The 14,459-nt window shown below is 46.7% G+C and overlaps 1 protein-coding gene across 1 annotated transcript; it reads left to right on the top strand.

Annotated features, from left to right (window-relative positions):
- The first annotated feature begins 12,551 nt into the window (after positions 1 to 12,551).
- On the top strand, positions 12,552 to 13,598 carry LOC132835350 (P2Y purinoceptor 3-like). The gene has a single exon (XM_060854800.1). It carries the CDS (start codon positions 12,552 to 12,554, stop codon positions 13,596 to 13,598), a length of 1,047 nt encoding a protein of 348 aa, XP_060710783.1.
- The last annotated feature ends 861 nt before the right edge of the window (positions 13,599 to 14,459 follow it).

Genomic DNA, 14,459 nt, shown 5'->3' with positions numbered 1-14,459 from the left:
AGTTACAGGTGGTTATTAGTCCCCTTTTAGTATGTCCTTGGAAGGATAAACCACAAAGTCTTTGACTCATGTCCAGGATCTGAGATGTAACTGAACGGAGAGGTATTTTTTTCCTGCTGAGAGGAGACTATTAGATTGCCTCAAACTTCTGCTTTGTGAAGGATGTTTTGTTGGCTCTTACACTGCATGACATTCCAGGAGTTTTCACAGAGTATCAGCAGTTAGTGAATTCCATGCGATAATGTTACCTCACGGCCAGGCTTGGTATGCTTAAAATAAGCACGTTTTGACTAAAAATTCATTAGGCCCATGAGTCATTTAAGGTTCCGATCCATCGTCATGACAATACTTGGAAATGAAAAATGCACAGGGTTTGAGCGGGAAAGAGCACAAAGCTTGCAGGACTAACTGGAAAGCTCATTCACTGGGCTGTCACAGGTAATATGGGCTGAATGGCCTCCTCCTGTGTTGTTTGACCCTGTGATTCTGGGAAGTTAAATAAGCCCAGCAAAGTTGGCATAAGCATTCTCAGCAGAATCAGGAACAAGAAGGCTTTGCGTTGGAGTTTGAGGTGTCAAAATGTTTGTAAAAGGGACTGGAAAGGGCTTTTTGAGAGAATGAGGGGAATGTAATGATGACAGCCTGGAACATGCACTACTATCTAATTTACAGATAATTCCAACTTGCTTGGGCCACCTACTGCTTGCCTGACTCTCTAGTCCAGCCAACTGTGTGACTTGTATACATATTTAAGATCATAAGACATAGGAGTGGAAGTAAGGCCATTTGGCCCATCGAGTCCACGCTGCCATTCAATCATGGCTGATGAGCATTTCAGCACCACTTATCCGCACTCTCCCCGTATCTCTTAATTCCTTGCGAGATTAAGAATTTATCAATCTCTGCCTTTAAGACATTTAATGTTCCGGCCTCCACTGCGCTCCGTGGCAATGAATTCCACAGGCCCACCACTCTCTGGCTGAAGAAATGTCTCCACATTTCCATCTTAAATTGACCCCCTCTAATTCTAAGCCTGTGCCCACAGGTCCTAGCCTCCTTGTTTAAGTTTCCTTGTTTAAGAAGGGACATGGTAGGACTGGAGGCAGTTCAGAAAAGGTTCATTTCGCGATTCCTGGGATGAAGGGGCTTGTCTTAAGAGGGAAGATTGAATAGCTTCAGGGTCACTGCCTTTATTCCTGATGAAGGGCTTTTGCCCGAAACGTCGATTTCGCTGCTCGTTGGATACTGCCTGAACTGCTGTGCTCTTCCAGCACCACTGATCCAGAATCTGGTTTCCAGCATCTGCAGTCATTGTTTTTACCTGGAAGATTGAATAGGTTGAGTCTAAATTCTCTCGCGTTTTAAAAAAATGAGGACTTACTGAAAACGTTGGTTTGCAGGTATAGCAGGTAATTAAGAAGGCAAATGGAATATTGTCCTTCATTGCTAGAGGGATGGAGTTTAAAAACAGGGAGGTTATGTTGCAGCTGTATAGGGTGCTGGTGAGGCCATACCTGGAGTATTGTGTGCAGTACTTGTGAAAGGATGTCCTGGCACTGGAGGGGGTTCACTAGGTTGATTTCGGAGTTGAGAGGGTTGCCTTATGAGGAAGGATTGAACAGAGTGGGATTTTATTCATTGGAATTTAGAACAATGAGGGAGGGATCTTTAGAGAAACATACAAAATTATGAAGGGAATAGATAAGACAGAAGCAGGGAGATTGTTTCTGCTGGTGGGTGAAACTAGATCCTAGGGGGCATAGCCTCAAAATAAGGGGGAGCAGATTTAGGATTGAGTTGAGGAGGAACTTCTTCACCCAGAGGGTTGTGAATTTGGGGAATTCCCCTGCCCAGGGAAGCAGTTGAGGCTATCCCATTGAATGTTTTTTAAGATAAAGATAGATTTTTGAACAGTAAAGGAATTAAGGATTGGGGTGAGCGGGCAGGTAAGTGGAGCAGAGTCCAAGAAAAATCAGCCATGATCTTATTGAATGGCGGAGGAGGCTTGAGGGACCAGACGGCCTACTCCTGCTCCTAGTTTTAATGTTCTTTTGTAAGGTCCTGAGAAGGGCTTGACAATGTAAATGCTGAATACACTTCCTCCCACGGGTGAATCTAGTATTGGGGGCCAGAAATTAAGCAAAAATAATCTTCTGATGAAGATGAACAGGTATTTCCCCTCTCAGAGAGTTGTGACTCTTTAGCATTCAAAATCCCAAAGAGCAAGAGAGGCTGAGGCATTGAAAAGATCCAAGGATGAGGGAATCAAAGGCTATGGGGGACAGGCAGGAAAATCGAGTTGATCCATTTGATCCGCCATGATGTTTTTGAATCATGGAGCAGGTTCGAGGGGCCTGAATTGCCCGTTCCTGCTCCTGTTTCTTGTGTTGTTCAGAGCAATACTCGAACTCAGCACCGCCTTCCTAACCCTCAAACTCAGCACCGCCTTCCTAACTCTCGACCTCAGCACTGCCTTCCTAACCCTCGAACTCAGCACCGCCTTCCTAACCCTCGAACTCAGCACCGCCTTCCTAACCCTCGAACTCAGCACCGCCTTCCTAACTCTCGAACTCAGCACTGCCATCCTAACCCTCGAACTCAGCACCGCCTTCCTAACTCTCGAACTCAGCACCGCCTTCCTAACCTGCAATCTTCTTCCTGACCTCTCCGTCCCCACCCCACTCCGGCCTATCACCCTCACCTTGACCTCCTTCCACCTACCACATCTCCATCACCCCTCCCCCAAGTCCCTCCTCCCTATCTTTTATCTTAGCCTGCTGGACACACCTTCCTCATTCCTGATGAAGGGCTTATGCCTGAAACGTCGAATCTCCTGCTCCTTGGATGCTGCCTGACCTGCTGCGCTTTTCCAGCAACACATTTTCAGCTCTGATTGCCAGCATCTGCAGACCTCACTTTCTCCTCAGAGCAACAGTATCCACATCTGCTAAAAGACAATTATAAGTGGTTCATCAGACAGTATGCAAAAAGATTACTGAGAACTTTACAAGGGCTATTAAAGGTCATATTGAAATCCTATGGGAGTGTGGCACCTGAATGGAATACAAAACTGGAGCTTTATTTGCATACATTTACATTTAAATCCACACAGCTACACCCTCTGTGGGGATGGGATAAACACACTCCCCACTCATGTACTTACTAGTTACTGAGCTAGTCAGTCAGTGGTCAGACCTAACCCAGAGATTATGACTTTGATACCACCCTGGACAACTGGAGCAATCAGTTAAGAATATGGGTGGCACAGTGGTTAGCACTGCTGCCTCACAGCGCCAGGGACCTGGGTTCAATTCCCGCCTCAGGCGACTGACTGTGTGGAGTTTGCACGTTCTCCCCGTGTCTGCGTGGGTTTTCTCCGGGTGCTCCGGTTTCCTCCCACAGCCAAAAGATGTGCGGGTCAGATGAATTGGCCATGCTAGGTAAGGGGTATATGTAGGGGTATGGGTGGGTGGCGGGTCGGTGTGGATTTGTTGGGCCAAAGGGCCTGTTTCCACACTGTAAGTAATCTAATCTAAATCTAGACATGAAGAATTATTTGGTTTTGTCAAGTTATTTAACTGATGCTGTTTAGGAATAGACACTTGCATGTTTACTTGGTGTATAACTGATGTCAACATAGAATCCTTATAGTATGGAAGCAGGCCATTTAGCCCATCAAACCCCTCTGAAAGCATCTCAACCAAACCCACCTCCCTACCATCTCCCTGTAACCCTGCATTTCCCATGGCTAACCCACCTAGCCTGCACGTCCCTGGACACCACAGAGTAATCTAGCATGACTAATCCAACCATAGTTGCACATCACTGGACTGATGTGGAAGTGCCGGTGTTGGGCTGGGGTGGACAAGGTCACGCAACACCAGTTATAGCTCAACAGGTTTATGTGAAATCACAAGTTTTTGGAGCGCTGCCCCTTCATCAGGTAAAGTGAAGAAAAGCATTCAGGCACAGAATTTATAGGCAGAGAGATCAAAAGATCACACAAATGATGTGAATGGGAATGTCGAATAAGTCTCTGCAGGTAATCAAAAATGTCAGACAGTGTGAGCAAAAATGTCAGCAGCTGAACAGCAAGTGAAGATGATGACCTATAATTCAATTAATTGAGGCAGAGAGATAGTTACTAAAACTTGAAACTATTTTGATGCTGGAGACAAACCATATTGCTGGAATAACATGATAAGTGTATGAGTTGCTTGCTGAGGGTCTAGCAAAAATAACAACTAATTCAAAACTGTAAAAACTATTGAAGGGAGAGAGGTCATATCAAGGTGATGGTGTCAAAACAGGACAGTAGGAAGATTTTATAGATACAGAACAGTATGATGGGGTTACACATAGCGTGACCTGAACCCAACATCGGTTTTGGATTGTGGGAGGAAACCAGAGAGCCCGGAGTAAATGCTTGCAGACACAGGGAGAATTGGGGCAGCACGGTGGCTCAGTGGTTAGCACTGCTGTCTCACAGCACCAGGGTCACCAGGTTTGATTCCAGCCTGTCTGTGTGGAGTTTGCACATTCTCCCTGTGTCTGAGCGGGTTTCCTCCGGGTGCTCCGGTTTCCTCCCAAAGTCAGGTGAATCGGCTACGCTAAATTGCCCATAGTGCTAGGTGCATTAGTCAGAGGGAAATGGGTCTGGGTGGGTTGCTCTTCAGAGGGTCGGTGTGGGCTTGTTGAGTCGAAGGACCTGTTTCCACACTGTAGGGAATCTAATCTAATCTAATGTACAAACTTCACCCAGACAGTGGCCAGACAGTGGAATTGAACCCGGGTCCCCTTTGCTGGGAGGGAGCAGTACTTAGCACTGAGCCACCAACAGAGGGCACTATCAACTATAAATGGCTCAGGAAAAAAGACTACTGATGGGGCATCTAAAGACAGGCAATAATTTGCCAACGATGCCTGTAACCAGAAAATCAGAGGGAAAAATATTTGATTTCTCCAGCAGTTTCTTTGATTTGTAATGGGTTTTTAACAAAAATAACAACAGGAGTAGGTCATTTGGCCCTTGATAAGATCATCCTAGGTCTCGACTCAACCTTTCTGCACTGTCTGCATCTCCCTCAGCATCCAAAACTCTCTTGATATTTGTCTCTGAAGTACTAAACGGCTGAACACTCACAACGCTCCAGAGTGGAGAGCAGCAGGTTTCACGTCCCTTGGGTGAAGATATTTCGATTCATTTCACTTCTAAGTCCTGAGCTGCGATCCCTAGCTAGGAGAAGCAGCCTCTCAACATCTACCCTCTCAATCCTACTAAAAGTTCTGTACATTTGTCAGACAAAATCACTGTTTTAAATGAATTTTCTGCCCTGTTCCGCTTCCCAGAAAGGATTTCCAGTAGAAGGATAGGGCCATCAAGCTGCCTTACTGTTCAATTAAATCATGGCTGATTATCTCCCTCAACAGCACTTTCCCACATTGTCCCCATTTGTGTAACTACTGTTTAGAAATCCATTTATTTCTGTCTTGAACCTGCTCGAAGATTAAACTTTTGTCGACCTTTGAAATTGAGAATCCTTAAAATTAAGCACCCCCTGGGCAGAGAAATAAGGGGTCTGCCCCTTATTCTACTACTTAGTCTCTGGGTTTTAGACACAGTCACACTGCCTGTAAGTTTCAACAGGATCACCTCCAATACTCTGAAACTTGAGACAATACAGGCCAAGTTTCTTCAACCTCTCTTCAAGGCAGTCTACCCACACAGCACTCCCACCGATGCATGACATCAAACTCTTACATATGGAGACCAAACTATACGTAAGCTATTCCCCAGTGAGTGACTCCTTGCGATAATGAAATCAATAAAAACCAAAAGAACTACAGATGCTGTAAATCAGAAACAAGAACGGAGATTGCTGGAAAAGCTCAGCACGTCTGACAGCTACTGTGGAGAGAACTTGTGGGCTACTTGTGGGCGGCACGGTGGCACAGTGGTTAGCACTGCTGCCTCACAGCGCCTGAGACCTGGGTTCAATTCTCGACTCAGGCGACTGACTGTGTGGAGTTTGCACGTTCTCCCCGTGTCTGCGTGGGTTTCCTCCGGGTGCTCCGGTTTCCTCCCACAGTCCAAAGATGTGCGGGTCAGGTGAATTGGCCATGCTAAATTGCCCGTAGTGTTAGGTAAGGGGTAAATGTAGGGGTATGGGTGGGTTGCGCTTCGGTGGGTCAGTGTGGACTTGTTGGGCCGAAGGGCCTGTTTCCACACTGTAAGTCTAATCTAATCTAAATCAGAGTTAACATTTCGGTTCTTTTCAGGTTCTGAGGAAGGGTCACTCGACCTAAAATATTGTCTCTGATTTCTCTCCACAGATGATGCCAGTCCTGCTGAGCTTTTTCAACATTTTTTTAGGTGGATTCAATGTTCTATTAAACCTTTGTTTAACAAGTTGCCTTCTTACCTCCTTGTTCTTGGGATCTGAAACCAAACTGACAGAATCTTGTGTGCCTGTGAAGGTATTAAATGCGTGAATCTTCCAGCATTGTGGGAAGTAGGAAAGCTAACTGGTGAGCTGTATGCAGCTCCTTGTCAAAAGGCTATCTTACCCTTTAACGATCCCCCCTGCCCCCAAACCCTTTCATCATCGTGTCATTATTTACACATCAATGGATCAGTGAACCCACCATGGAAAGTTAAGCAAACTTTGTTTTAACTAGCAACTTATCAAACTGTAGCTGAAAATGTGTTGCTGAAAAAGCGCAGCAGGTCAGGCAGCATCCAGGGAACAGGAGATTCAACGTTTCGGGCATAAGCCCTTCTTCAGGAATCTCCAGGGAACAGGAGATTCGACGTTTTGGACATAAGCCTTATCAAACTGTACTCTTGATAAAACGACAATGTCTATTATATATATGTGTACCTCAAATACCGCAATCCAACACAATGTCCAAGTGTTTATGCTGTAACTGAAGGACAACAGTGAATTACAATTCTGTTACTTACTGTGTGTGTTTAACATTGGTTTTAGGAGGTGTGTTGATATTTCTAGTTAGAGTTTTTGAGGGCTGTTGATGTCTTGAAGCTTTGCTTGGTCAGGATTTATTGCAGATATGCATACCTTTGATTGTCTGGAATATTAGATCAGTTGGTACACTCTGATTCCCATTGGTGCCAGTTCATAAAAAGTTTGCAGTCTAAAGACACAATTGTTGTTAATAACTATCAACTGATCTCTGTGGTCCAGACACTGACAGTTACAAACGTAGAGCCCTCTGACAATGGATTGTTATTGGACAACTAAAAGAAATCAAATATTCAATAAACCTTTCTTTCACAGTCGGAGTTGTACAGGACGGAAACAGACTCTTTGGTCCAACTCGTCCATGCTGACCAGATATCCTGAATTAATCCAGTCCCCATTTGCCAGAATTTGGCCCATTTCCCTTCCCTATTTATTTACCCACCCTGATGCTTTTTAATTGTTGTAATTGTACCAGCCTCCATCACTTCGTCTGGCAGCTCATTTCATACATGTACCACCCTCTGCATGAAAATGTTGCCCCTTAGGTCCCTCTTAAATCTTTCTCCTCTCACCTTAAACTTATGCCCTCTAGTTTTGGACCATCCACTCTGGGAAAAAGACCTTGGCTATTCACTCTTCACATGCCCCTCTTGATTTTATAAACTTCGATAAGGTTACCCCTCAGCCTCCGACGCACTGCGGAAAAACAGCCCCAGCCTATTCAGCCTTTCCCTATAGCTCAAATCCTCCAAACCTGGCAACATCCTTGTCAATCATTTCTGAAACCTTTCAATTTTCTCAGCATCTTCCTTATATCATGGAGACCAGAATTGAATACAGTGTTCCAAAAGTGGGCTAACCAATGTCCTGTACAGCTGCAACATGACCTCCCAACTCCTATACTCAATGAACTGACCAATAAAGGCAAGCATACCAAATGCCATCTTCACCACTCTGTTAACCTGCAACTCCACTTTCAAGGAGCTATGAACCTGCACTCCAAGGTCTCTTTGTTCGGCTACACTCCCCAGGACTCTACCATTAAGCGTGTAAGTCCTATCCTGATTGGACTCACCAAAATGCAGTACCTCATATTTTCTTAAGATTCCTCTCAGTACGTTATATTCTAGTGTTGAGGAAGTTTGAACTTTGCAGCCAATCTTTTCACACTTTTATTTGAACTTATTTACAAGTCTTAGCCCAAATTTGTGTGCCCATAGCAGCACAGGTAAATCCCCAGTTGAGTATGATTCAACAGGCTTCTTTATGGCCACCTTATTGACAAAACAGGGCATTCAGCCCAAAAGAAACATCTCCAGCAATATAGCATTCCCTCAGTATTGTCAGCCTCGATGAAGGGCTCAGGTTTCTGGGGTTTGAAAGCTTTTATATTTTTGAAAGACACAACGAGGTGAACAATCCAGAAAAAATCATTTCCGATCATGGTGCTTTTCTAAGCAAGACGCTGTGCTTTTAAAGCAGCACGTGTCACGCGATGATGGGAATGTCATCCAATTAATATCACACAATGTTCTCATCCTGTGATGCTGAAAGTAGTTGTAAACAGAATTTAACCACCTCCCTAATGTGCACTCACACATTTTAACCCTTCGAAGTTCAAATCCCCTCCCCTGACCTGAGCTGTTTCTTCCGTATTACATACGGCCTCAGGTTAAAAAAAAATAGACTTCTTTAAAAGGAGGTTTTTAGGAGCAAGGGGTCTGGTTTTGTTGGTTACTTAACACCCAATTTGGCCAGTTATTGGGTTACATTTTAACAGTTTGCATAGATTAGTATAGCTTGGATTGCTGTCACAAACCTAAATTGTTACTCATCACAGAACATTGTGCAATTGCCGTGCAGAAAATCTACGGAATCCTGTCTCAGTGAACAAACTAAAGGACAGAAAGGATGCGAGAGAGGGATGAAGGAGAGAGGAGGGGAGAGACAGAGAGAGAGAGAGAGAGAGGAAAGATGCAAAGTTCTTAGTCTCAATATTCTATCCAAGAAAATCCTGGAGGTGAGAATCCTTTGGGGTTGTCACATCAAGGATTCATTTGGGTGGATTTTCTACGTCTTTAGATTTGTCACAGGGCATCACAGAGGCCTAAAGGACAGGAGGCCATTTGGCCCAATTTGTGTTTCATGCTCTTTGAAAGTACTTTCCAATCTTTCCTTTCCGAGTATTTTTCCGATCCCCTTTGTGGAAGTTCCTATTGAACGTGCTTTTCCCTTCAGGCAGATTACAACAATTCGCAATGTTCATAAAAATTCTCATCATCCTCCACCACTTTAGCCTACAACCTGACAATATTTAACACATTTCTCTAACTGCCCTGGAAAGGTGGTGATGAGCCATCTTTGTGGGCTTTAGACAATTATAAACAGCTTATTGTTATTTATCAAGATGATTAATTAATTTTGAAAAACTCCACCAAATCTTCCTTTTAACAGTCTCTGCTTCAAGGACAACCTAACTTTATTTTCATTCACTGGGTGTGGGTGCCATTGCATGTTGCCAGCTGCCCCTTTGAGAAGGTGGGGTGAGCTGCTTTCTTGAACCATGTGCTTTAGGGACACCCACAAAGTGTTGTTAGGGAGTGAGTTCCAGGATTTTGACCCAACAGTGACATATTTCCAAGTCAGGAGAGGCCTGGAGGGGATCTGCAGGCACTGATGTTCCCATGTATCTGCTGCCCTTGTCCTTGGTAGGACATGGTAGTGTTCAGTGGCTTTGGAAGGTGCTGTCTAAGGAGCTTTGGTGAAATTTCTCCACTGCATCTTGTAGATGGTACAGACTGTCTACAACGCTGCAACTGTGCGTTGGTGGTGGAGAGAGTGGATGTTTAAGATGGTGTGTGTGGTGTTAATCAGGCAGCTGCTTTGTCCTGATGCTGATTTTCTTGTGTTGTTGGAGCTGCCCCATCCAGGGTAAGTTGGCAGTATTCCCTCACACTCCCAACTTGTGCCTTGTTGATGGTGGACAAGGCTCTGGGGAGTCAGAGGTGAGTTACTCACTGCAGGATTTCTAGTCTCTGACCTAGTCCAGTTCGGTTTCTGGTCAATGGTAGATTCCAGGATGTTAATAGTCGAGGTTAAAGTGCTAGTGATTTCCTTGATTTTCAAAGGGTGGTGATTAGATTGTCTCTTGTTGGAATTTGTGTGGCACGAATGTTAGTTGTCACTTAACAGCCCAAACCTGGCTCTTGCTGCATTTCACAGACACTGCTTCAGAATCTGAGGAGTTGAGAATGAGGCTGAATCATAGAATCCCGAGAGTGTGGAAGCATTCGGCACATCGAGTACACACCAATCCTCCGAAGAGCTTCCCACCCAGACTCATTCCCCCCTACTCTATTCCTCTGATCCTGTATTCCCCATGGCTAATCCACCAAGCCGGCACATCCCTGGACACTATGGGACAAGTTAGCATGACCAATCCACCCTAACCTGCACATCCCTGGGCACTATGGGACAATTTCCCATGGCCAATCCACCCTAACCTGCACATCCCTGGGCACTATGGGACAATTTAGCATGACCAATCCACATTAACCTGCACATCCCTGGGCACGATGGGACAATTCAGCACGGCCAATCCACCCTAACCTGCACATCCCTGGGCACGATGGGACAATTCAGCACGGCCAATCCACCCTAACCTGCACATCCCTGGGCACTATGGGACAATTTAGCACGGCCAATCCACCCTAACCTGCACATCCCTGGGCACTATGAGACAATTTAGCACGGCCAATCCACCCTAACCTGCACATCCCTGGGCACTATGAGACAATTTAGCACGGCCAATCCACCCTAACCTGCACATCCCTGGGCACTATGGGACAATTTAGCACGGCCAATCCACCCTAACCTGCACATCCCTGGGCACTATGAGACAATTTAGCACGGCCAATCCACCCTAACTAGCACATCCCTGGGTACTATGGGACAATTTAGCATGGCCAATCCACCCTAACCTGCACATCCCTGGGCACTATGGGACAATTTAGCACGGCCAATCCACCCTAACCTGCACATCCCTGGGCACTATGGGACAATTTAGCACGGTCAATCCACCCTAACCTGCACATCCCTGGACACTATGAGACAATTTAGCACAGCCAATCCCCCCTAACTTGCACGTCTTTGGACTGTTGGAGGAAACCAGGGTGCCCGGAGGAAACCCACACAGACACGGGGAGAATGTGCAAACTCCACACAGACTGTCGCCGAGGTTGGAATCAGGTCCCTGCTGTGTGACAGCAATGCTAATCACTGAGCCACCACGCCACCCAAATCTTGTCCAACAATCAGCGAACATGTCCCACTTTCAATATTATAATGGAAGAAAGGTCAATTTCTCCTTGAAACTGAAGCCCCCCGATTCCTGGTTAAATCTCCCCTGCACCCTCTGTAAGAGCTGGATATCCATTGAACAGAATATTCCATCTGAATCCTGATTACTTCATAAAGGTTGAACTTAACACTCCTGTGTTTTTGCAGTCACTGGGACAATGTAAGAAACACAATAGCCAATTCACACACAGATAGCTCCACCAAATAGACATGTGGCAATGAGCAGACTATCTACATTCACGATACTGTCTGAGCGATAAACATGGGCCAGGACACTGTAAATAAAAGGCCAGTGCTTCTCCAGAATGGTGTTGGACTTCACCAAGAAAGGGAAGACAGCTCCTCGTCAGCTAGACGGTGGCACTGACAGTGTGGCTCTACCTCAAAGTGTCAGATTATATGGTTCAGCCTCTGGGGTGGGACTGACCTTCTGACTCCAAGGCAAGTGAGCTACCCGCTGGGTCACAGCTGACACTACGGTGTTTGGAAATCAGAATCCGTGTTGCAAAGGCTGGGATAAAAGAGGAGAGAGCTGGGAAATATCAGCTGGTCAGGAAGCACATGTGGAGCCCAGAGGGTGCAGTGAAGGGTTCAGGACAAAATCCCTTTGATATTTCCCTCCATTCAGCAAGACCAAACCAAAGTCACATGTGTTCACCCTGTAATCTCCATCGTTGAGGCGGGGATTAACGATGGCAGACTTTTGATCTCTCAGAGTTGGGAACAGTTGGGAAAGGCGAGTTGAAAGGTCACCCCTGAGTCTCCAATGCTCTAGGGAAAACAGCCCCAGCCTATTCAGCCTCTCCCTATAGCTCAAATCCTCCAATCCCGGCAACATTCTTGTCAATCTTTTCTGAACCTTTTCAAGTTTAACAACATCCTTCCGATGGATGCTTCTTAAAGTGGGGGAGAGAGCCAGAGAAGGGCAGAGAGGATGAGGGAGAGAATTCTAGAGCTTCGGGCTCAGAGAGCTGAGTGAATCAATCTGAAGCTGCATGAGAATTGGAGGATTTCAAAGAGGTTTGAGGGTATTGAGAGGTCAGATGGAGGTGGTACAGTAAACCACATCAGGGATGCGCAATGGGTCAGACTGATAGATGTTTGAAGTGCAGTCATATTTCTCACCTCTGGCCTTTCCCTTGTTCCCCTCCAGGTCTGAGAATTCGCAGCCGGTGAGCGATGCTTACGACAGGCAGCAGAGTCTAGAAGATGAATGAAAATGCTACAAGCCCGATGGTTGACAATGGTTCGAGTGAGGACATCCCAGCCTCAAACTCCTGCAGCAAGGACGAATCGTACAAGTACGTTTTCCTGCCAGTGTGTTACACCTACACCTGTATCCTCAGCTTGGCACTCAACTCCATCATCCTCTGCAGCATCCTCAAAAGGCGCAAAGAGTGGAACTGCTCCCTCATCTACATGTTCAATCTTGCTCTGACTGACTTCATGTATGGCCTGTCGCTGCCATTCCTCATTGCCAGCTACATCATGCACGATGTCTGGGTCTTCGGGGACTTCACCTGCCGCCTGGTTCGTTTCCTCTTCTACTTCAACCTCTACTGTAGCATCTTCTTTCTGACCTGCATCAGCTTCCACCGCTACCTTGGCATCTGCCATCCCATGAAGACCATCACCATGGAGACCAAGAAGACGGCCCGGGTGGTCTGCGTGCTGGTGTGGCTGGTGGTCCTGGCCCTCACCTGCCCTATCTTTCATTTCGCCAAGACCGCCACCTTCAACAATGCCACTAACTGCTGGGACGATGCCCTCGACACCGAATACCCGCACTACGTACCCTATGGGATCATCCTGCACTCGGTCGGCTTCTTCCTGCCCTTCTCCATCATTGCCTGGTGTTACTCGCGCGTGATTAAGACAATCTTCAAGACCATCAGCAACCAGGAGTTCAAGTCAGCCGTGCCGGGCCTGGAGAAAAGGCGCAAGTCTATCAAGACCATCGTGACCATCACCCTCCTCTTCGCCCTCTGCTTCCTCCCCTTCCACGTGACCAAGACTATCTTCTTGGTCAACAAGGCCGTCCCTGATGTGGCCTGCGCCACCAAGAGGGTGGTGACCATCTGCTACAAGGTCACCAGACCCTTGGCCAGCTTCAACGCCTGGCTCAACGCACTGCTTTACTTCCTGACCAAGGACAAGTGGCCTCAGAACTGCCTGAAGCCCAAGAAGAACGCCGACGACTCCAAGTCCTCGTGGAACATTTTCAAACCCTTCAACCACTTGACGCCTCCTTCGTGAATGGCAGGGCGGGTGGTTGGCAGGGAGCAGGGCTGGCACGAGGACCAAAGTGGGGAGATCCTAGGGATTTGCACTTAGCCTGGCCCTAGACACTCGAGCTCCTACGCTCTGCTGATTGTCACTTTGTGCCTATTGAACCATTGGGCTTGGCCACCAAATATTTGTTATGGTACATTATCAAAATTGACCTCACTGGAACTGTTGAGTCCTTCTGCAGATTTTATTTCTGGCGTTACATCCGTTTCTGTTCTCGGTGAGATGTTGGTGGATGGTCTTTGTGATGCCCACGGAACTCAGTCCAACCAAGGATCCTTTGTGTGAGGGCAAGTTGGGGGCCTACTGACTGAATGGACTTGTGCCCCTCCACCCCCCCAACCCTCCCACCAGGTTCCAAACCCCACCTCGTGGGCTTCTCTGTGGGCCCTGCAGCTGCAGAAAGGAACCTGCAATGCCATAGTACCCATCCCCATCCTCTGAACTGGCCCACCTTCACCGACAGCGACGTAATTTCTTTTTCCGGCCATGCATGTTGCAATGGTGAAAACATGACGTGCGACCCGAGACAGCAGAGTGGTAGATCATCTGCTTGCTTTGTGTTTGCGAGAGATGTTGGTTGAACAGTATAATCGGGTCAGGACAGTGTGTAGGGGGAGGGGAGAGGGAGTAGAGATCATGCCTGCCCTTGCTCATTGTGAGATCTTTTACTTCCACCGGACTGGGTGGACGTGGGTCTTCTCTGTATGATGGCACCTCTGATAATGCAGCCTTCCCTCAGCGCTGTACAGGGGTCACCTGCCTGCTCCTGTTCAGTACGCTTGATTTTCGGCGAACCAGGAATTTTCTGACTCAGAAAGTGACACC

Source organism: Hemiscyllium ocellatum, chromosome 44 (assembly GCF_020745735.1).
Source record: "Hemiscyllium ocellatum isolate sHemOce1 chromosome 44, sHemOce1.pat.X.cur, whole genome shotgun sequence".
NCBI lineage: Eukaryota > Metazoa > Chordata > Chondrichthyes > Orectolobiformes > Hemiscylliidae > Hemiscyllium > Hemiscyllium ocellatum.
The sequence above is the reverse complement of the archived record's forward strand: the minus strand, read 5'-3'. Positions and strand labels throughout refer to the sequence as shown.

Coding starts and splice junctions, on each gene's coding strand:
- LOC132835350 (XM_060854800.1), top strand. CDS start 12,552: ATGAATGAAAATGCTACAAGCCCGATGGTTGACAATGGTTCGAGTGAG.